The 22,978-nt window shown below is 39.7% G+C and overlaps 1 protein-coding gene across 4 annotated transcripts in view; it reads left to right on the top strand.

Annotated features, from left to right (window-relative positions):
* Positions 1–22,978, top strand: part of PCDH9 (protocadherin 9) — a 956,435-nt gene that overhangs the window by 610,899 nt on the left and 322,558 nt on the right. For 2 of the 4 annotated variants that reach the window (XM_032773456.2, XM_032773457.2), the window contains exon 3: positions 4,642–4,843. In XM_032773456.2, the coding sequence (XP_032629347.1) occupies positions 4,642–4,843 (202 nt within the window). Of the gene's footprint in view, positions 1–4,641; positions 4,844–5,615; positions 5,673–22,978 lie in introns of all 4 variants that reach the window. The other 2 variants (XM_075061556.1, XM_032773458.2) reach the window with 2 other exon arrangements.

Below are 22,978 nucleotides of genomic sequence, written 5' to 3' on the forward strand. Positions count from 1 at the left end.
AAGAAATATGGGCAGCTTTCCTTTCAAAACAAAAGCATAGTGGTCCTCAATGCTGTTATTCATCAAGGAGAGTTCTGTATGTTTTGGAAGGCGAACAAGGTTAACAAAGCGAGGGAAAGGCTGCTTGGGAAGGTGCTTGGAATGTTGCATGCTCACAATACTTCCTTATTTTGGGTGCCTGATGTGTTAGGATGGATCACATTTTGGGCTGTAGGGAAAGGAAAGATTGTCCTGGGGTTAATGAACCAGAATGGGACTTGGGAGATCTTGTGTTATGTTCATGGCTCTACCTTAAGTTTCCTGATTGACCTTTCACAAGTCTCATATGTCCATATGTCTTGGTTCCCCATTAGTGAAATTGAGATAATGCTTGCTGACCTCAGAGTTATGAGAATAATTCTGTTAATATTTGTGAGGTGCTCCAATACTACAGCTGAAAGCTTTCTTCTTTCACTGGACAACTTCAAAAACTGAGCTGTCAGCTAAGGAGCTCTCACTGTCATTTTTGAGGCTGTGAGAAGTACCTTCAGCTGATTAATCAGCCAGGAAAAACTTGACTCAAACTTGACTCATATTGATCTAGGTACTCTAATGTATCCAATCCCCTTGTTATAACACCCCGACATGACAATGGAGTGGAAGCAGCCATAATGGATTGTGTATGCCTGTTAGTATCAGGAATTATTGTTTTAACTACAATCAGCTTTCTTTGCTGTATAACCCTACAGGCCTTTGGAACGCTCTTGGAATTGCGGATGATTCTGTTTAGCTGAGTCAGACCTTATTGTTTCTTAACTATTTTATATAGTCCTGAAGAGAAGGACTTTTTTTGGCTCCCTAATTTAGAGATCTGTTTTCCTCAACCGTTGATATTACCTTATGTTGCCCTTTTACTTCACAGATGTTAAAAGAATATGCCTTTCTTGTGCTGCTGAAAGTCCTGCTGGTGTCATCGCCTCTTGTTTTGGAAATACAGTACTCTGAATGTGGTTGTTTGGAGATAAAGGCAGAATGTTACCAGATTTGCCTGTTATTTTGGGATACATTCATTTATTAGGGTTACTCTTGGGAGGGGTGTCTGTAATTCTATCAATGTGCTGCTTGAGTCACTTGTGTTTTCATGTGGAGCTCTACTTCTCCCTTCTGCAAGTCCCCTCCTAATGAAGCTATCCTGCAGGACCTAGGTTCTCCAGGGCTGGGTTCTTCCAGCCCCAGAATCAGATGAACATTCACACACACATTAACAGAGCGCGTCTGAGAGGACCAGGCTAATCAGCACTCCCAAGCTGACCCCTTATATGTCCCTGGAGTCAGTAGACTGGGTTGAACAGACCTCCAAGCTGTCACCTTCATATGCCATGGGCACTGCACCGGAAGAGAGGCTGCACTGAGCAGGCTGGGTCAAGCAGCACTTCAATCTGCCACCCTCATGTGCTGCTGGACTCAGCAGACTGGGTCGAGTAGTACTTCCAAGCTGCTACCCTCATATATCGCAGGTTCCACACATCCCTATCCCCACTTTCACGTTACAATTGTTCTGGTAGTAAACACCACAGGATTTTTGGGTGCTGCAGGGATCTTTTAGCTTAGGTACGAGAAGTGCTGCTGCAGAGCGAACGGGGAAGCAAAAAACACCCAGGAGTGAGAGAGAAGCAACCAGCCTGACCATGAAAGTTATTTATTGCCAAGTAATAACCATACAAGGAGAGCCAAACAAACAAAACAGTTATGATATTAAATCTAACTTAAATTTGATTACAAAAGTTAGGTTTACAAAACTATAACTGATCACACAAGTCAGGGTCAGAAGGCTATACCTAGCTAGAGAAAGAGTAAGTGAGCTGGGTTCTTATCACTCCGTGAAGCTTGAATCGATCAGGGTTCCCAGGCAGTGGTGGTAGCTGTGGATCTGGAGTGCTGGAGACAGGCAGATCTCCTAGTATGATCAGTCAGGTGAAGATGAAGTCCCAATAGAACTGATGCAGATTTTGGATCCAGGCATCAGAATATTACTTGAGCATGAGTAGGGTTTTTTGTAGGGAAAGAACAGTGGTTCAAGGGAGAACACTAGATGGGTTGTGGGTAAACTGATGGCTCAAGGGAATATACCAGGCTAGACAATGGGAACAGACCATTCCTGGCTATGGGCAGCTCAAAATGCAATTAGGCAGCTTCAGTATTTTGGATACCAGTAAAGGATTTATTACTATAATTGGTCTGATACTACTGGGCTGGGTGCGTAGAGGTCTCGGTTCATTAAGATCTGGAGCAGAGGTTACCCATCATGCAGTACTTTTCTGGTTCCAGAGTTCAGTGTGGTTCTTGCCTTGGAATCTCTGTTCTCCATTTTGTATGCTAATGGAGATGCTTCCCTGTCCCACCTTTGGAGATATATCTATCTCATAGAACTGGAAAGAACCTTGAAAGATCATCAGGTCCAGTCCCCTGCCTTCACTAGCAAGACCAAGTACTGATTTGGCTCTAGATACCTAAATGTTCCCCTTAAGGATTGAATTCACAAGCCTGGGTTTAGCAGGCCAATGCTCAAACCACTGAGCTATCCCTCTCCCTGAATGAGCAGTATTGATGCAAAGGGATTTAGATGTGTCTCTCCCTGCCTTTTCATTACTTTTTGTAATCTTTCTTCTGATCAGCTTTGGTTCAAGCGGAGGCTTGTGGGCGTGGTGAGGGGTCGGAGGTCTTTCGTGAGTCAGATAGGCTGGTACTGTGCCCTGGTTCCCCAAGAACACAGAGCTGATAGGTAACAAGGAAAAGATATTAAGCTGTATTTGTTTAGAATTGAAATGTATTCTGTTCATATCGAAGGGAAAAAGAATCTGCTAGCCGTATTGATTACATAGTATGTTCAGAGAATCAACTACAGAGTGAAAGAAGTCTAAAAATAAATTAACTGGTATAGTTTGATGTAAAATTTGACCTAGTCATAAAACACTGAGAGCTAAATCCTCAGCTGGTATAAATTGGCAAAGGTCATTGACTTCAGTGGAACTACACCACTTTGCAACAGCTGGGAAACTGGTATTACAGTGTGAGGAATGTCTTAAAAGGGAAAAAAAAGCTTATTTGATACTAAATTAAGCAGTAATCCAACAAAATGGGTTCAATCAAACATTCAAGTACAATGAATAAAAAGGGAGCCCAGAGGAGGATATTGATTATCTTGCACAACTGTTTTCAAATGGCTGAAATGAGTAAACACACAATTAATAGTGTTATCTCTAGATTTTCTCCACATCATAATGAATATGGACCCAATGCTGCTCCTATTGACTTCAGTCAGACAACAAGCCAGGGGACGGCATTAGAATCTAAAGGCTTCCAAAGCTCAGTGCTAAGATTGTGAATCTATCCTGGATCCCATTCCATCGCACCTAACAAGATCACTCAAACTGTCCACTACTACAATTTAGATTGTGAGGGAAGATGTGCTTAACTTAAAATATCTCCTCTCTTGGGATGCTCTAGTTGCCTCCAGTGTCTGAGAATGTAGCGTTATCTCATGATACACTTAATATTATGATCATACTGCTTTTATGAAAAACCTCATTCTTTTCCGTAGCCACTAGCTGCTAAAAGGGGGAGTTTGCATCTTGCAATACTGTGTGACTCATGAGGAATTACTAGATCATTTTGTGGTCTCAATTCACAAAGTCAGCTTACTTCCTTAGTCGAGAGTTATTTAAAAATCAAGATTTATTATTATTTAAAAGACTGTTTGTTAACCATTTCAGGTGTATCCTGTGCAAATATTTTGGTCAGATTCCCTTAATTCTGTCCTGTAATTTGAGAGAACTTTTAATCCTGGCTCTGACTGACTCTGTTCCATTGAGCAAAGCATCTAACCTTAGTCTTCCCCTCTGTAAAATTATTGTAGTAATCAGCTACTCCATGGATGTGTTCTGTGAATCCTAGTTAATCACTGTAATTTCAAAGCAATGTTATAAATGCTAAGTGTTAGTATCATTAGAGAGACAAGGGGGGTGAGGTAATATCTTTTATTGGACCAACTTCTTTTGGTGAGAGAGACAAGCTTGTGAGCCACACAGATCTCTGCCTCAGATATGTGTAGCTAGAAAACTTTCCTCTCACCAGCAGAAGTTGGTTCAGTAAATATGACCTCATCCACCTTGTCTCTCTAGTATCCTCAGGCCAGCATGTCTACAGCAGCACGGCACACAACAATGGATAGTGTAATTAAATAGACTTTTATCATTCTGGTTCTGGAAAAAGTGGGGAAAAGTTTTAAGATACACACACTGATTGTGTAGGTGATATGTTCACACTGTTTGCGGACTTCAATGGATGATTCAATTGTCAGTGTTCCATTGCCTACTTTTCTTAGCATAGTTCCCAAAGATTTCTGTTGTTCAAGACAAGATTTGTATGTTGTCCCTTTTAACATGGCAAGAAACACATAAAAGCGCTTTCTGTTGGGAAGCTTGCTTCAGAAATGAGCTCATGGAAACTTCTGAACCTCCACTCTCCTGCATGCCTTCTTCCCTGGGTTGCTGTACAGGGTTAAAAAAAAAAATGCCACAAGACCTTTTTTTTTTTTTTTTTTTAAGAGAAAGAACAGAAAAAAAGAGCACTAATCAGCATGTCCTGTGCTCTTCTTTGTAGTCCCAGCGCCGTGTTACGTTTCACCTCCCTGATGGCTCCCAGGAAAGCTGCAGTGACAGTGGTCTAGGAGACCATGAGCCTGTGGGTAGTGGAACCCTGATCTCACACCCTCTCCCTCTGGTTCAGCCACAGGACGAATTCTACGACCAGGCCTCACCGGACAAGAGGACTGAAGCTGATGGCAACTCTGACCCCAACTCTGGTGAGTTGACTTTGAAGGCTTTGATAGTCTTTTGTAGAGGTTGTTTGTTTTGTTTTCCCTTTTTACTTTAAAAAATGTTTAAGCTGAGGGATGTGGAGCATGTGCATGGATATTTAGTCACAGCAGTTCAGTAGAATTTACAGCATGTTAAATTAGTTGTCTGAAGTATCATGTTGCAATGTTGATTGTAAAAAAGAAACACAAGTTAAAAAAAAATTTTGCTTATTTGGGAAACATGTATAGACAGACTACATGATGAGTGGAAAAAACAAGAAAGAAAGAAGTTCTACAAGGTAGCTTGCTTGTCTTTGTTATCATTTGCAGTGTTGTTTAGTATTTACCTATGCACTTTCTTCTTACAATGATGCTTCTGTCTTCACTGTGGGATGGGATTTGAAATCATCCTAAATACCTATTGGAGATCAAAGGAACAATGAATTGTCGGTGATATTTTTCATTGAACTAAGTTTAAAAATAGAGCAAAATAGGGTACATATAATTTTCTGTCTAGTTTGCATATGGGTACCACCTCTTTCTATAGCTGTCACATTGAAAGCCCTTCTGCTTGCAAAAGTAAATGGAGATTCTCCGTTAGCTTGAGAGGGTGGGGGAGCTCATATTTTGCTCTGATGGATATGAATTTCATTTATGATGTTCCACATGGGCAGTTTGGCTGGCACCCACCATGTCTATATATATGGTAAACTATTTTTTCCTTTTAACTAATTTTTACAGTATATTGAAAATATAATGCTTGCATCCTGCACTATAGATGCAGCTCAGCAAGTGATAATGGGAGAATCATACATCTGAACTGAGGACTCTACAGGTAATGTGACTAGGGCTCCTTGGGAATTTTTTGACAGTGTCTTGTCTTTGGAAAATGCTGATTCATCAAAACCTAAACTTCACAGAAACACATTGGTTTTGACAAAACGTTTGCTGGGAACATTTCTCAAGGAGGAGAGAGAGAGAAAGACAGACACTCCCTATAATAACCAATAGTTTAATTTAAAGCTGAGATTTGAAGCTGGGCCTACCGTATCATAGGTAAGCATGCTAACCACTGGGCTATTGGCTGTTATGGGGTTTATGTAGTCTCTGTCTCTCTGTCACATACATGTTTTTGTTGTTTTCTCATTAAAACTGTTGAAAGGTCTTGGTCTTGTTCCACAAAAACAAATTCCCAAAGCTTGAAATTTTTCACAAAATGGAAATGTTGTTTTCTGGCCAGCCCAAACTGTGACCTTAAGTCCACAAAAACACAAGGACCAGTAGGAACGAAAAATGTGTATAGTATATGTAATTGATTAGTTTAAGTGGAATTATCCTTTTAATTCCCTGTCCATGCAAGAGAAGAGTGACATATTTAAGTAGAGTACAGGGCTGTCTTAAGGCTTCATTCACTACCTGTATGCACTGTAGCATGGGCTTTGCTGATACTGAGTTGTATATCTCTATATGGCACATAGCATACAAGTCCATCAAACAAAGCTGAACAAAGAGCAGGATCAGTAAACTCTGTACAAAGGTCTTACGTGGGAGTGTTTCTCCATTAGTGAATAGGTGTCAACTGCACCGTGCAATCATGCAATATTGATTACATATTATCTAACTCACTGAAGTCGGCCGATGTGTTTAAAGCTCATATGAATATATCTGTTTTAGTGATGTCTGTAACTGATGTGATTATACACAATTTAGTCTTTGGGGACACTAAATTCATGTCAAGTCTATGAGAAACTAGTGGTCAAGGTGTATTGAAGGTTAGTGAGGCATGGGAATATAGTTTCCTATACTAATTATTTTATCAGACTGAATTAAAACATGCATTTAAATAATGTCTTATATATCTCATCAGATCTTACAAGCTAACCAGACCATAATAATTTATTTCACAGACGTCATCCCAGGAAACCAAGGTCATGAGGCACTGGTGATTATGTAGATTCCACTCTTAACTCTTGAGTGCTTACTTAGTTATTGCCCAAGCAACAATGAAGTGGTCACTGTGTGGCTGAAGATGCCTATTTTTTTATTATGACGTGAAATAGTTTGCAACAGTTTATGGGCCTGAAAGATCCTATGGCATATTTACAGGAGTAAACGTTCTACCCAGCGTTAGGGCAAAATTAGGATGTGAGTAATTACATTCTGCCTACTTAAATTACTGATGTTGTGTCAATTGGATATGGTAATCTTTGACACTTCCTGTCTTAATCTGTAGTGTATTATTGCTGTGCAATGTTAAAGAGTTGTTGCATTCAACCCTAGAGGTAGTTTGATTTCAGTGGTTGTTGAAGTGATTCCTACTATAGTGTGCATGGTTTAAAAGCATTATGAATACTTTGGGATGACAGGCGCAATTATGCGGGGGGGGGGCTGTGGGGGGAGGATCTTAGTGAAAACCTATATTGTTATATTAATGAAACATATGAATTAGATTAATCTTTAAAAATACAGAGAAACAGTTAGACAAGCTTTGTGATTTCTTTGTAATCCTAATATTTAACCATATCTGTGTTCAAAAGAAAAAAAATGGACACATTAAGACTTTTGAGGGGCTTTATGTTCCTCTCTCATTCAACACACCCATGATTTACACTGGAACAAAATACTCAAAAAGAGGGTATAAAATGTTTCCAAATCAGAATGGTCACATTTATATCCATTTTACAGAAAATATAAGGCGGTCATAAATGAGGATTTTTAAAAGAAATTTGTAACTTTGATGTTAGTCTGGAGGTGTTATATATGTAATAGTCTCTCAGAAAACAAAAAACTGTGTAATAATAGTTACAAGTTAGACATCCATACCTCAAAAATAGCATCAAAGTTCAATATTTCTTTAATAAAAAGCCTCATTCTCCATTGCCCTTTCTCTTGTGTAATCACAACAGTAAATGACACTATCATGTGTAATAAGAATTGTACTACGTAGGTTGTAGTACAATTGCCTGAATATTCTATTTTTTTTTTCAGAGTTCCTTATTTGTGTTACAACAAATAACACGTTCATAGAATCATCAGGCTCAACGGGTAGTGATCAATGGCTCCATTTTGAAATTTGAAATTTTGAAACTCCAATTAACTTTTCTCTATTTGCACTGTGTATTTGTTTGTTTGTTTATTCATTTATTATTTCTCTTCAGGTGTCAATGAGAACAGACTAGGCAATTTTATGATTTTTTTTTAGTCAGTATCTAGTATCTAAATTCGTGTTAGTATCCCCATGCACAAGTACTGCTGCAAATGTAGTGTGGTAAATATTACAGAGCAAGGTATTGTAGTTCTCTTTAACTGTTTCAACAAAAATGAAAAGAAGCATAGTCATGGGACTATTGTAATGATTGTCTAATAACGTATCTGTACATGTGGGGCCAAACTTGTCTTTCATTATCCCTTGCAAAGCGAGTTCTAATGCAAGGTGCGTTAGACGAAGTGGGTATTCACCCACGAAAGCTCACGCTCCTAAACGTCTGTTAGTCTATAAGGTGCCACAGGATTCTCTGCTGCTTTTACAGATCCAGACTAACACGGCTACCCCTCTGATACAATGCAAGGTGTGTTCAGTTTGTTGAAGCAGGATGCTATTTCTGCCTGGAAAGACCTGTTAAATGGTGACAACCATTTTGGTGAATGACTTCAATTTTTTTGTGAATGGTGTGTTTTTATTGTTGCATACCATAAATTTATGTAAATAAAGATGTAGCCATTGTTTCCTGGTAGTGGTATGTTGCTGCTTTAATTAAGTTTGGACAGGAGGCAAGGGGCAGTTTTGGACAGCCTGCAATGTTGAAGAATGAGTTAAATATTCTCATAGCTGAATGATCTACTGCATGAGAAACTCACTGTTATGTTTTGTAAGTGTTGCCAGCCTACGAAGAGACAAGGGAGTTACAATTACACTAGTCTAATGAAAAGGGCATACACAGCCAGAGAAAATTCCCCCAGCTAATATTAAAGACACCAATATCTTATGAAAGTAAGAGAGATTACAAACACTAGTTTTATTAGCTAAATATTGTCACCACTACTGGAGGGCAGACAGGAGAGGCAGGACAAATAGAAAATAAATAAATAAGCACTTTAATCAGGATCTGCGTACTCCAAGATTGGTTTAGGACACTTAACCTGTCAACTTTGTGTAGGCTCACATTGTCCAGCCATGCCAGAAGAAAAACAGAAGGCAATGGATTTAGTTTAATTAGTCTGCAATTTTATTCCCTTAAGATATCTGGGAGTAACCAACCACAAATTGTACAGTGCAGGTCATCATACTTTCCTTAATCATTTACCCTTCCACTCTCTCCTTTTAAGAGGGTTAAGGGGGCTAAAAAGGAGGGGGCTTGCTTTGCTTTACATCCTTTTTTGATCCATTTTGTCTGATAACAGTAACCCTTCCATACTGATACCCACACTGGACATCCACCATAAGTTTTATGTACTAATTTGTGACATTATAACCTAACTTCCCTGTCCCACCCACTGGATCCCAGACCCACTATGGGGAAGGAAAAAAAATATTCCACTTCACTTTGGCTGGTCTGGGAGTGAGGGAAAAATTACTTACTCCCCAGCCCCCAAGGAAGAAAGGACAACTAGCATGATGCCTGCAGCAGATCATAAAGGAGACCTGACTCTTTTTTAGATTCTGTGAGTTGGAGATGGGTACTGCCAACCCAATCTAGGCAAAAGCGAGCTTTTCTGGGACTGCACATAGTATAAATACTCCTACTCTTCCAGTCAGCAGGAAGGGCAGTGTCCCTCCCCATCCCACAACCTGATTACGCTATTTTCTTATCCTCCCTACTCTGAATAGGTCAACTTTCTTCCTTCCTCTACCTCTGCTACCAGTAGTAGAGGGAGCCTTTAAAGAGGTAACAACCCCCTTTTTTCCGGCCATCTCACAAAGCTGTGATGAATGAATATCTTATTCTTGAAACTTCCATCTAATCCACCTATAGGTGTTTGCCATCTCAGACTTGTATGATCAATGATAACTGACAATTAAACAACTATAAAGTTCACCTTTCACTTGATGCACCAATATAACCCAAGGTTATCGTATTTTATCAGAACTCTTCCGTCAGTGAGCAATATATTGTGGGCCAAAAAATTGCATCCTTCCATACATTTGCATGAGCTCTGTGGCATTATTATAGGTCAGTAACAACAACTAATTCAAATTCAAGAGTCATGACTGAGATGACTTAATTTCGCACACAACATTAATTTGTAAAAAGTTGCCATTCTTAAACACAATTATGAACAGTCATGTAAAATGACACCATGTTGATCATAACTTTGTGGTCAGTGTAGACCAGGACAAATTGAAATCAGCCTGTAATAAGTCAATTGTTTGCAACCATCTTGAAACACAATAAAATGAAATATTATGTGTAAGCCCAAAGAGGAAGGAGAACAGGGATTTGTGATTGCTGCATTGAGAATATATAATTAAAAAGAGAAAAATCATGAAAAAAACCCCAAAACTCTGTAATTTGACATAAAAGAAGCAGAGCTTTTAAAGGAATGTGCAAAAGTCGAGGTTTAAAAATTAGTCGGCCACATTTTGATTTCTGGCGTATGTATTTTTGACCCAACCTGTTTCTAAATGTAGAATATTTTTGAATTTAAAAGACTATTCATTTCACTTCTCACTCTTCCTAAGAAAGCTATTAAAAGGGAAAATAGTTCCAAAGGTTTCAATTGTTGCCAGATTTTATCTCTCAGTACGTCAGATACGAACCTGCAAAACCACCACATTGCCCTAAAGTCTAGTAGAAATTGCATATTACCAACGTGACTTTATTGCATCTCTTCTGCTTCCTTTGTGGCTTTTTAATGTGTTTATACAAAGTGTAATGTTAACAGAAACATCCCGTTTTATGACCTGTTGACATTAAGAGTAGAATTGGATGTATTTTAATCAGGAATGTTTCTTTTGTAGTTCAGCAGGCAGGTGCTGAGTGTTGTTTTCTTGCTAGTACAGTTTTGATTTTCATCAGCATTAAACGAGCCCTTATTAGTTAAGGATCCTGCTTTCACTGCTCTTTTAGCAATCTTTACTAAGTACTATCATTTAAACTGGAAATGTTAGCTATATTGAATGTAACCATTAGATGGGTTAACAGAATGATAGAATTCTATGTAGGAAAAATGTGCCTCCTAGTGTAAAGAAGGTGAAATGTGTACTTTCATGAACTTGCTTGATGAAATTACATTTTGATAGCTGCAAGCTGTGGATGTGATTCATTCTCCCTCAAAGAGATAAAGAGAAATAGCATATATTTAACCGAGTGTGGGAACTGCTCTGGGGAGAAAGCCTATTATACATTTCAGATGTGCGTCTGTGGAAATAAGTAAGAAGCAGAGAGAAAAAATATTTGTCCTTCATATGTTTGCCTAATTTTTACCCATAATTAATAAGCAATATAAATAAATGTTACATAACCCAAAATTATGCCTTCATGTAAGGAAATCAGGGCTTGGGTGAAAAACTGTAACACAACCTTGGCATTTTAAAGGGTTTCACTTCTAAATATAAAAAGAAGAAAATTGTTTTATTATGCCTGAGGGTATTCAAAATAAAAAAAAATTTGGAAGTAATATGTTCTTGGAAGTAATGTCTAAAATAACCCAAGTCTGCCATTAATGCTATAATTACAATGCTTTTTATTTCCAGTATATTAAAAAAAATATTTGTTTCAGTGTGCTTATAAAACACGAGACCCCACATTTGAATAAACCTAATGATACAGTTGTTTAGTGAAATGATTTCAGGGGAATTAAATCATAATATAATTCCAGTAATAAGCAGGAATATTTCTGTGGCATGGTTTAATTATTATTACAGTTCAGAGTTATGGCAAGAGTGTCTTGTATTAAACTTGAAATAAAGAGTCCTGTGGCACCTTATAGACTAACAGATGTATTGGAGCATGAGCTTTGGTGGGTGAATACCCACTTCGTCAGACACATGTATTAAGCTTGGTCATATGACAGGGTCCCATGTGCAGAAGCTAATCTTTTCATGCAAAGAACTCTGGTTTACAGTGTTACTATCACAGGGGCCAGTGGGTGATGGTGTTTTAACCTTACAGTCTGTTGCCATTGTATAATCCTTGCTTTTCTTTACTGCTCCAAAGTTGCTTGTTCCACTTGGCTGGACTGAAGTTCATAGTGGAGAATTTACAGTTTAACATGTAGCCAGGGAGGCCTCTATGTTAACTTTTTCTCTCTAGATAAATCACTGTCCATAGCTATTTTTGTGTTTCATATTCTGAGAATTGAAAGAAGAACATTTGCCTTTGAGACATTTCCTCCATTTCATTAAACACAAGTTCATACCTCACACAGAATCTTACACTGTCGCATTTAGCTACAGGCAAATAGTAGAAAGAGGAACTGGAGACAAGTTGGCTGAATTAGCCTACTGAACAGCTATAAAATAGACTGAAGACTGGATTCAATCTTAGCACCATGTATTTGTTTCTTAAAAAAAAAAACAAAACCCTAAAGGCATGATATGTATCAACATTTTATTAAGATTTCTACAGCATTCTTGGTTTAGAAAGAAGACACAGAACCAAATTTTATCCTGCTTTCCTTTCCCTTCCCTTCTCCCCATGCACCAATTCAGGATTTGTGGAATGAGAGTCAGGGTTGAATCTGATCTGTGCAACTCATTTCATAAGTGTGGGTTGGATATTTAGTGCAGGTACTCCATTGGGAAGGGATACAGAGACTTGATAAATGGCTTGGTAAAGGACTCAAAGGAGGCGTTTGTTAAAGGAGAGGAATGAGGAGGGTAGCCTAGGGGCTTCTGTAACTTGCATGGCAGGGAGCCAAGCCCTATTTCCTTGATAGCCCACCTTAACCCTCATTTGAGAGTAGGGATGGTAAGGTCCCAGCAATGGGTTAACTGGGGACCAGAATGGAAAGAGAGCGGGGCTGGCAGAAGCCACCAGGTAGATATTGAATGAAATGGGGTTATCCGCACTGTGCACTTTTATCTGCTGTGTTGTCCCAGAAATCCAATAATAAAGTTGCGGCCTGATTAACACATATGCAATGTCTCCTGTCCTCCTGTCAGGATAGCTGGACAATGTCTGATATACTAAAAAGCCATCTACACTCAGAAATCTTTTCATTCTACAGATTCATAGATTCTTAAGGCCAAAAGTGACCATTTTAATGTCTGTTATAACTACAGCAGGGGTGAACAAACTACGGCTTGCGGGCTGGATCTGGCCCTCAAGGCTTTGGATCTGGCCCTCAAGATCACCAGCCCCGTGGTGCTACAGGCCCGGCGCTGCTCTCACGAGCAGCTGGCACCACATCTGTGTGGCCCCTGGTAGGAGGGGGGCAGAGGGCTCCGTGTGCTGCCCTCGCCTCCAGGCACCGCCCCCGGCAGGTCCCATTGGCCGGGAATGGGGAACCACGGCTAATGGGAGCTTCAGGAGAGGTATCTGGAGGCACGGCAAGGGCAGCGGATGGAGTCCTCTGCCCCCCCTCCCCAGGAACCGCAGGGACATGGTGCCAGCTGCTTCCCGGAGTGGCACAGCGTAAGGCCAGGGCGGACAGGCAGGGAGCCTTCCCTGGCCCTGGTGTGTACTGTTGCCACCCTAGAGCCACTCCAGGTAAGTGGTGCTGACCCGGAGCCCGAACCCCTCGTACACCGCAACTTCCTGCCCTGAGCCCCCTGCCACACCCCAATCTTCTGTCCTGAGTCTCCTCCCGCACTCCGTACCCCTCCTTGCACCCCTGCCCTGAGCCCCTCTTGCACTCCATACCCCTCCTGCACCCAAATCCCCTTCCCTGTATCCTCTCATACAGCCTGCAACCTTCCTCTTCCCGAGCCCTGAGTTCCTTCCTGCACACCACACCCTGTACTCCCTTCCACAACACAATGCCCTGCCCTGGCCCTGCATGCAATTTCCCCACCCAGATGTGGCCCTCAAGCCAACAAGTTTGCCCACCCCTGAACTACATCATATTTTCAAAAGATATCCAGACTTAAAGACTTCAAGTGATGAAAAATCTATCCAACACTCAGTTACTTATAGACAGCAATCATGTTACTTCTTTACCTTCACTTTAATAAACTAAGCAGACTGTGCTTCTTAACCTGACTGTAAGTCAAGTTTTCTAAATGTTGACTTATATTGGTAGGTCTTTTCTGAACATTTTTCAGTTTTTCAACATCCTTTTTAAGTGTGGACTCCAAATCTGGACACTATATAAGAGGAAAGTGACAAATGCTGCATGCTTAATCATCCAGACCTTTTATAACAGTCTCAAGGTTAAAATGACATAACCACAATTCAACTTAAATGCCCACAATAGGGAAAAAAAACCCTCATAAAACCCCTAAAACACAGGCAGTGCTTTTATTGATTTCCTTCTGTACAGATTCTTATGTTTTGATGTCAGCGGGTATTTCTTCATGCCTCAGCAGCTAAACACAAAGGCCTCTTTACATTAGGATTAAAACAGAGAAACTCAAACCAATTGTATGGCCATCCCAGTAACTGATAAAAACTAGAGCAACAAAAGAAAATTGCAGTTTCACTATCAGTTAAGTTTCAGTGTCAGTTAAGTTTCTTATGCTACACTCCATGCTGGAAATCATTTGTTAATAAGGCTAAGATTGTATTATGGATATTTTTAATAACAGTCAGGACAGGTCACGGGCAATAAAGAAAAAATCATGGAAGTCATGACCCATTTGGGACTTTTACTAAAAATATATGTGCCAAAATGGCGATCTTTGGATCCCCACACCGCCTGAAGCAGGGAAGCTGTGCAGCAGCTAGGAGGTCCAAGGCCCCCACTGCGGGTTGAGTGTCACAGCTCCAGGGACCCCTTGCCATCCATGGCTGGGAACTGTGTGGCCTTCTGCCACTTGCAGCAGCTGGGGCCTGTGGGGTACCCTTGCCACCTGTAGCTACGGGGGCCTTCCCACCACCTGTGGAGTCTGGGAGCTGTGGGGTGCCCCTGTGGTATCCAGGAGCGGTAGGGTACTCCCACTGCCCACATCCCCAGGGGCCCGTGGTAGATGGGAGCTGGAGCTGCAGGGTTCCCCTGTTGCCTGTAGCTCCAGGATCCCCCACTGCTCACAGCAGCTGGGAGCTGTGGGATACCCCCACTGACCATGGTGGCCAGGAGCTCAGGGGTTCCCCTGCCACCCACACGGGCCAGAAGCTGCAGGGATTTCCCTGCTACCTGAGGGCTGGAAGCTGTGGGGGCACCAGAGGCGGTGGGGGTACCCTGCAGCTCCCAGCCCCTATGGGCGGTGGGGGATCCTGCAGCTCCCAGCCACCGCAGGCTGAAGTCATGGAGATAACTGGAAGTCACGGATTTTGTGATTCCATAACCTCCATGACTAAATTGTAGGTTTATTTATAAATAATCATGCAGATTTTACGAAATGTGTAACAGTAGCAAGTTGCAATCCTGAAAACCCTTATTCAAGTAAATAGTTTCCCTGACTTTGCAACACGTTTACAGGTTCTCCCTGTGGAGCTACATGCAGGCAACTAGTACAAAAATGTAACGTGAGTGGAATAAAGGCAAGGGTAGAGGGCATGTTGCTGCACAGATCCTCTGTAATTGGCCAGTGATTTAGAATAAATACTTTTCTCTATTTACAGCAGGCTATTAAACTAAAATTAATTTCTATAAAATTTATTGACATCACGTAAAACTAAAATTAGTGAATTATGATACAGACGCTCAACTTTCCATCATACTCTAACCTAGAGGTTGGCAACCTCTGGCACGCAGCTTGCCAGGGTAAGCACCCTGGCAGGCCGGACCAGTTTGTTTATCTGCTGCATCGACAGGTTCAGCAGACCGCAGCTCCCACAGGCCGCGGTTCACCATCCCAGGCCAGTGCGGGAGGCGGTGGCCAGCACCAGTGGGAGCCACGATCCGCCGAACCTGCCGACATGGTAGGTAAACAAACTGGTCCAGTCCGCCAGGGTGCTTACCCTGGCGAATTGCATGACAGAGGTTGCTGACCCCTGCTCTAACCTGTTCTGAAACTGGAGTTCTAGATTTTTATGGAAGGGTGTCAAAATAGGGGGAAAACTGGTTACTGACTATGTCAAGACTTGCTGTGTGCTTTAATTTCAATACCTATTTGTGAAAGTGTAGGGAAATCTGATATTACTTATAGCTCATATTTCAACTTAATTAAAATGTAAAACTTGTCTTGACTCATTTAAATTACATTCATACATACCATTATCCTTCCCCCTAGAAGCTGGTGCTCATCTCTGGAAAATTGCCAAGTATTGGTCCAGTATCATTTTTAACTTGGAGTCTATAAACAGAAGAAATTAAGATCTCCATAAACAAGATTATATGTATTATCCTCTAGTTTGTTTGAATGGATATCTTGAAAAATGTATTTGCAAAAGTCAAACACTAGGGGACAAATCCAGTGACGAGACAGAGGGAATTTAGCATTATAAGTAACATGCATCTTCAAATGATCTCTGACATGTAAGTTACACTAACATATAAATTTAGACTCACAATCACATACAAACACATTATTTACTACCCTTATACATCACCTCTGAATGTGGTCCACTGAATGTGAATTTTAAAAGTCTACATTGAGTGTATCTTACACACCCAGAGCTAGATTCTGCTCTTAATTACACTGCTGTAAATCCAATAGCTCTACTGACTTCAGTGATGGAAGAATCTGACTTGGAGAAGAGAGAACAACTACTAACATTGTGATGTTTGTTAAAGCTACCTTCTGACACAGGCTCCTCAGCATTTAAATTACATCAGCTTAGATTTCCTTTCACTTAGCCACAGTCAATGACTGAATGGAGAACAAATGTAAGGAAATCTAAGAGAATGGAAGGGATAAGACTTGTACCATCTTGCACATCACTAGGGTTATTTGAAATATCTATATAAGCATTTTTTTAAAATTAAAAATGGAGGAAATTTTGCCAACTGTGTTTATCATTTATTGACCATCTATTACACATTATACGTTTATCCCCAGGGTTAAATGCAGGCCTGGTGTAAGCAGTTGAAAACTCTTTTGAAGTCATTTGAGTTTGCATCTGCTTCAGTGGGCTGAATTTAATCTTAGAGCTGTGTGAAAGTCAGTGGTTTCAGTTCACTGGAAGTCAGCTGATCTATTTTCTCTTCTCTCTCCTTCTGTACATATATATGTAGGTCTTGGCACCCTTTTTTTTTTTTTTTTTTTGCTGATTTTCAAGATTGAATGAAACCAAAATATAAGGTGAAAGAAGCAAACAAGCAAGCTCAGCTTGAAATGGTTATAGTTTTCCTGAATTCATGTCAAAACCACTGATTTTTGTAAGTTTTCCATTTGAAACCACTGAATTTCAAACTGATTTTTTACTAACCACTCTAGCTTGAAACTTGCTTCAGTTTCACTGCAAGTGCTATGAATCTCTGAGAAATGTCTGGTCCAAATGTCAGTTCTATAACAAAAAACCCAAATATTTGGCTTCATTGTAGAAATTTTAAATTGCATGATTGTTGTTAAAGTAGGAAGCCACTGTGTTTTCAGTGAAATGCTCTGCCAGTTAGCATGATTTCTTCAGTTGGCCAGATTTGTCTTCTTTTCCTATTTATCATTCTGTAAAAAATAGAAATAAGATGAACAACTGAATAAAATCCAATTTTTCAGGCATAATTGAATGGATCGGGAGAACTGTGTGTGAATTCTGGGGTATTCCAGAAGACAAACTAGTTCTAACTGTGTGACACAAGATCAATTAATGATAGTGGTGATTTTTCCAAAATCCTAGGGCAGTGAAGCATATAATATGTCACATACAGTTTGTTATTTTTTTATGTTTGTTTTTGAGACTCTTTCAGGAAACTCTGGGGAAATGTAGTATTCTAGGGTTTTTTATGAATATCTTGGTTTGTTACATTAGTACTGAGATTGATTATCTGATTAGTCAAATTCAGTTTCTAATGGTGGACTTGACTGTGCAATCTCTGTTTTCTTTGGTAAGCTTTTGCTCATTCAATAGGACTACCCTGGTGAAAAAGGATCACACTACTGAGTCCTTGGAAATCTCACTTGCAACACTTGAATGGGTACAAAATGACCAATGGAGTGGTAGAATTTTTGAGCACCAATTAATGTTGTTTTGACGCTCCTGTTAGCTTTCCTTAGTCTTTAGCACACATTAGACAGACTGGACATTATGCATATTTAATTCTTATTGCTGATGCTGTAATTTTTCTTACATTAAATATTCTGAGGGAGAAAACTAATTTGTGATCCTTATTATATTCATGCCCAGCTTTGTCTGATAGAGGCTGATCACAAGATATGCCAACTCTTGAACTAAGAGAGGCAATGCTTTTTTTTAGGTCTTTCACGTACTCTTTTACAAGATATGGAGTTGACAGCTAATATTATTATGTAGTTGTATATTTCCACAAAATCATTCCTGCTTCTAGTTTTGAGAAATAATGGGAATGTGACTCCAATTCCATCCGCTTAGAAAGTAATCTTGTTCCTTTAGAGAATAAACAATATTTGTTACTTTTAAATGGCATTTTTGAATGAAAAAGGTTGTTATCTAATTTCCAGTATTTTGTTTTATTACCATGCTAATCAGATACACCAATTAATGACATTCATTTTCAGTGTCCTGTAAAGTGTACCTCTGTTTAAAGACAACTGTTTTTGTTTTGTCCTTTTGCACTTCCTGGATAATAGTTTGTTTGATTCCTACTTCTCTGACTACCTATGCACCACACAAGGTTGTTTTTTTGTGTGTTTTTCTCTTTTCAGATGTACTAGCTTGTAAGCATATCTTATTGAGTGCCATGACATTGGAGGAGGAGAAGGTAATTTATCTTGGTGCTCAGAAATTCTACAGTGTTACTGAATGCTGATGACTATACACTTGTGCCATAAATGGAAAACCATCTAGTCAGAAACTGAAATTCTTCATCAAGTAAATAGCAAAATAAGCTTTTGCCTCCCAAAATTGTGAATTGTCCTCTTCTATAGACAGTGTAGAGGCACCATACAATAATTTGAAAGGGCATTTTGAGACATTTGAAAAGAACTCTTAATTTCAAGTGCTTGTTTGGGGTTTTTTAAGTAAAGCTCTGTCCTCAGATATGTTCACGCAATTTCCATTGAAGTGAATTGCACATCTGTTGAAGTGGTATCCACTTACCTGAAGGCAGATATGGTTCTTCATTTGTAGAATGAAACAGAGAGAACTGTATTAACTTGTTTCCATTTACTGTTTGGTTTAATGCTAAAATAATTATATATTACTCAATGATGAAGGCCTGCTCTTTGTACCAACACATAGACATGTTACCATATGACTTAAACTCAGCATTGGGGATGGAAAACTTACTTCTAATATCTTCCTTTACCCTAGTCTTTACCCTCTTCCTACCGTCGTTGTGATATAATATTAATAGAGGACCTGGAAAATTCAGTTGTAGCAGTAAGCTAGTCTCTGCCTTAGCTGTAGTGGAGCTCTCCACTCACTATAATGGGTCTCCTTTGAATTCACATGTATATGATAGGTATCTGCAACTCTGATCAACCCCTGTCCAGAGAAGAGAAAATCACTGTTTGATTTGTTATTTGTTTTGTTGTTGTTTGTTTCTTTTTTGCGGGGAGAGGTTTTATTTTATTGCACAAGTAGGATACGAATGGGTTGATGTAACCATGCTTCCTCGTGGAACTGTCTTAGAGTAGAGAAATGTGTTATTAATTCATAACATTAACTTGATAACAAGCCTTTATCTAACCCATGAGACTCAATACTTATTTTGTTTCTCTAACATAGGGAAAATAAATATTACACGTATGTAACAAGGCAAGGACTCACCCCTGCAGCACCTCCTGTCGGTCGTCCTGGGAACTAGCTCTTTTGACTCAGAGCGCCCTCTGCAGGCCAGTGTTCCGCTTGACCCCATGTCCCTCCCGGACCTGGTGCCCCTTGTCCTCAGGCGCTTCCCCCTGGCAGTACACCCACTCTCAGGATCTCCCCACTTAGGGGAACCCCCACCCACTAGTCCCACCTCGCCTCAGTCACCATCTAGCCCCCGCTCACTGGGTCAGACTGCAGTGTAAAAGCCACTCATCATAGGCAAGGGGGGTTTGGACCGGCTGCATCTGCCTACCCTGGGCTGCACCCTTGCACCCTAATACCTTTCTGGCCTTTGACAAGGCTGCAGCTTGGGGCTTTTCCAGGGTGAATCTCCCCAGCTCCCTTGCCCTATTTCCCAGCCATGCTCCCCTCAGATACTCTGTTCAGCTTCTCAGCAGCCTTCTCCCACTAGAGACACAGAGAGACTAACTCTGTTCTGAGCCCACTGCCCTCTTGTAAGGGCCAGCTGAGCCCTGATTGGGGCATGGCCAAAGCTGTGCCTGCTTCCCCAATCAGCCTGGGAACTACTTCCTCTCAGCCACAGACCACTCTCAGGGCTGTTTTAAGCCCTTTAAGGCTGGAGCAGGTGACTACCCCACTACAATGTATTTTTCCTTAAAAATTTGTGTTTTCCACAAACAAAATAGAGTTGTGCCTGTCAATACACAAACTTGGACTGCTCTCCTTACCCAAAAGAGAAAAAAAAAAACCTCTAATCTTTTTTTAATACAAAGGACAACTTATTAACATTTTAAAATATGAATGAATAAATTCTCTAGATGCAGGAATATTATTTTGTGGCTGTGGCTTTCTACTCTCATACAGATTCAGAGAAATACAGGGTTAAAAAAAATAGGCAAGCTGATTGCAAACATTCTATGATTATTTTCGATGTTCAGACATGTACAGTACATTACCCTGTGATTCCACCACCGCAACAAAATACTTATTACTTCTGTCAATCATAGTGAGTAGAGATGCCTTGCTACTCAGATGTGATAATATCTTAGTCTATTATAGTTAGTGCTTATTTACCATGTGTGTGGGGAAGAGTGGAGGGGCAGAATACACACATCTTCACATTTACTACAGCCCGAGATGGATATTTTTGTTCTTCTGGAATCATAACAACAAAATCCAGTGTTTGGGCTTGTGCAGTAGGCTTGTGCATTATTCTTAAAAAAGTTTTGCAGTTTTAAGAAGGGGTTGTTTCAATGTAAAACATGCTCTGAAAAGCATTTCTTGTTTTGCTATGTCTATGCATCTTGCAGACATGCAGGAAATCAGCATCTATAGCCGCAGTCAGTGGCATTTAGATACCATGGTGATAAGTGTGATATAACAACCTAAAATGATATATTCTAGACAATACTTACTGGAGTCACATACAAAATGGTAGACTGTCCCTGGAGAATGTGCCACAGGCAATTTTACTAGAGTTGGTTCATGCAGTTAGGTAGCTTGTTATCTTCAAGGCCACCTTATTAATTTTTCCTCTGAGGAAATATCTCCTTCTTTAAAGAAAAATAATCCTCATAGAGTACAGAAGTTGCTACTTGTATTAAAGTAGGAGAAATGTTATCTCTATCATATAAAATCTAGACTGATGTAATCTCCCAGGTGCACATTTGTATTTCTCCAAGGGAGAGCTTACCATTTAAAAATGATTTTCATTGCTTCTTGTCAAAAATCAAATTGTACTAGTGCCTAAAAATTCATGGTATTAACAGTTGAAAGCATCCCCCAAAATTCCACAACCTGACAAATCAGAAGTTTCATTTTCAAGGCATGATTTGAAATGTGATTTCTCTGAGGGTAACCCAATTTCTGCACAGACAAGACTCTTCTATCATCCTGGTTATATCCCGATTCCTCTTTGAGAGTAGCTCTCTGGTGACCTCTGGATTTGAAGTCAGTGATTAAGCACTAGACAGGAACAAAAAGGGTGAACATTTTTTTCCTTTTGGTTTCCTAATTAATCAGGATTAAAAGTGCTGTATAGTACTTGAAGGATCTAGGTGTGCTTATGTAAAAAATGTCACTGGGCTTGCTATCGGAGGGATGGTTTTCTTGGCTGTTAAACATAGCATATTAGTTATAAATGTTCCTTTAATTTAAAATGTTTCATTTTTTAAACAAAATATATAAATAAGAGCATTCTCATATCCATGATTCATTAGCATAGATTGTACACAGATAGTTATTGACAGGCATGATTATCACATTAAATAGGCCTTATTTTTTGTACATGTAAAAATATGCATGGATGGGATTATACCGCCTTGGAATAACTGACTAGTTTTGACATTTAGTTTTCGCTGAGTAATTTTTGTATCAAACAGCAGAGATAATTGATCCAGTGTAGGTGTTCTTTTAATTGAATTTTATCTTAAACAAGTGCTTAGTTAGTTGAGTCACCCAAGTTAATGCACATCATTGTAAAGAGAGCTTTATGTGCACTCATATACTTGAGTAACACCAAATAAATTTACACTGACAAACTAATGGCATAGAATAAAAGCCTCCATGGAGAAACCAATACAATTAAAGTGTTATTTTAAGCTTATTGTTTTTGCAAAAATGCAACAAAAGAGGCTGGTTTGATCGTTACTGTTATTGCAAGGTCCTTGAAACCCAGCCACTTCCCAGTCCTGAGCATGAATGTGATCTGGCAAGTAGAGCTAAGTCATTAACTAATGAATTGTAGCTGCAGTCTTCCAATATAAATGTGTAGGTGGCTAGTAGTGCTTTAGCATTACCAGCAATTTTAATGTCATTTGTAGGTTAGCTTGTGAAATTAAAAGTTGAAACTCATTTTTTTTCCTCTTGCCTTTTGAAAGGAGGCTTAACTGCAGATAATTTGGACCATTCAGAAAAGGAACTACATGGTGCTACAAAGGTGTTCAAACATAACATGATGGATTAAATCTGGATGATCCAATTTCATTGATCAGGATTTCTCTATGATGTACAAAACAGTCTAAGCTGAGAAATTGTGTGAGCTCAGTTTTGATAGTATTATGTCAGGAATAATCATGGGACTCTTTGTTTGTTTGTTTCTTTTCCCAAAACTGGTGAAGCATAATTATGCATTTAAACTGTGTTTTATGGATCCCTTCATGTGCATGCAGTTAAAAACGTAACTATTTGCTATTTGCATGCACAGTTACACAGTTTGCATACACATTTGTGAAAATTATGTAATTGT

This window comes from Chelonoidis abingdonii, chromosome 1 (assembly GCF_003597395.2).
Source record: "Chelonoidis abingdonii isolate Lonesome George chromosome 1, CheloAbing_2.0, whole genome shotgun sequence".
Lineage (NCBI taxonomy): Eukaryota > Metazoa > Chordata > Testudines > Testudinidae > Chelonoidis > Chelonoidis abingdonii.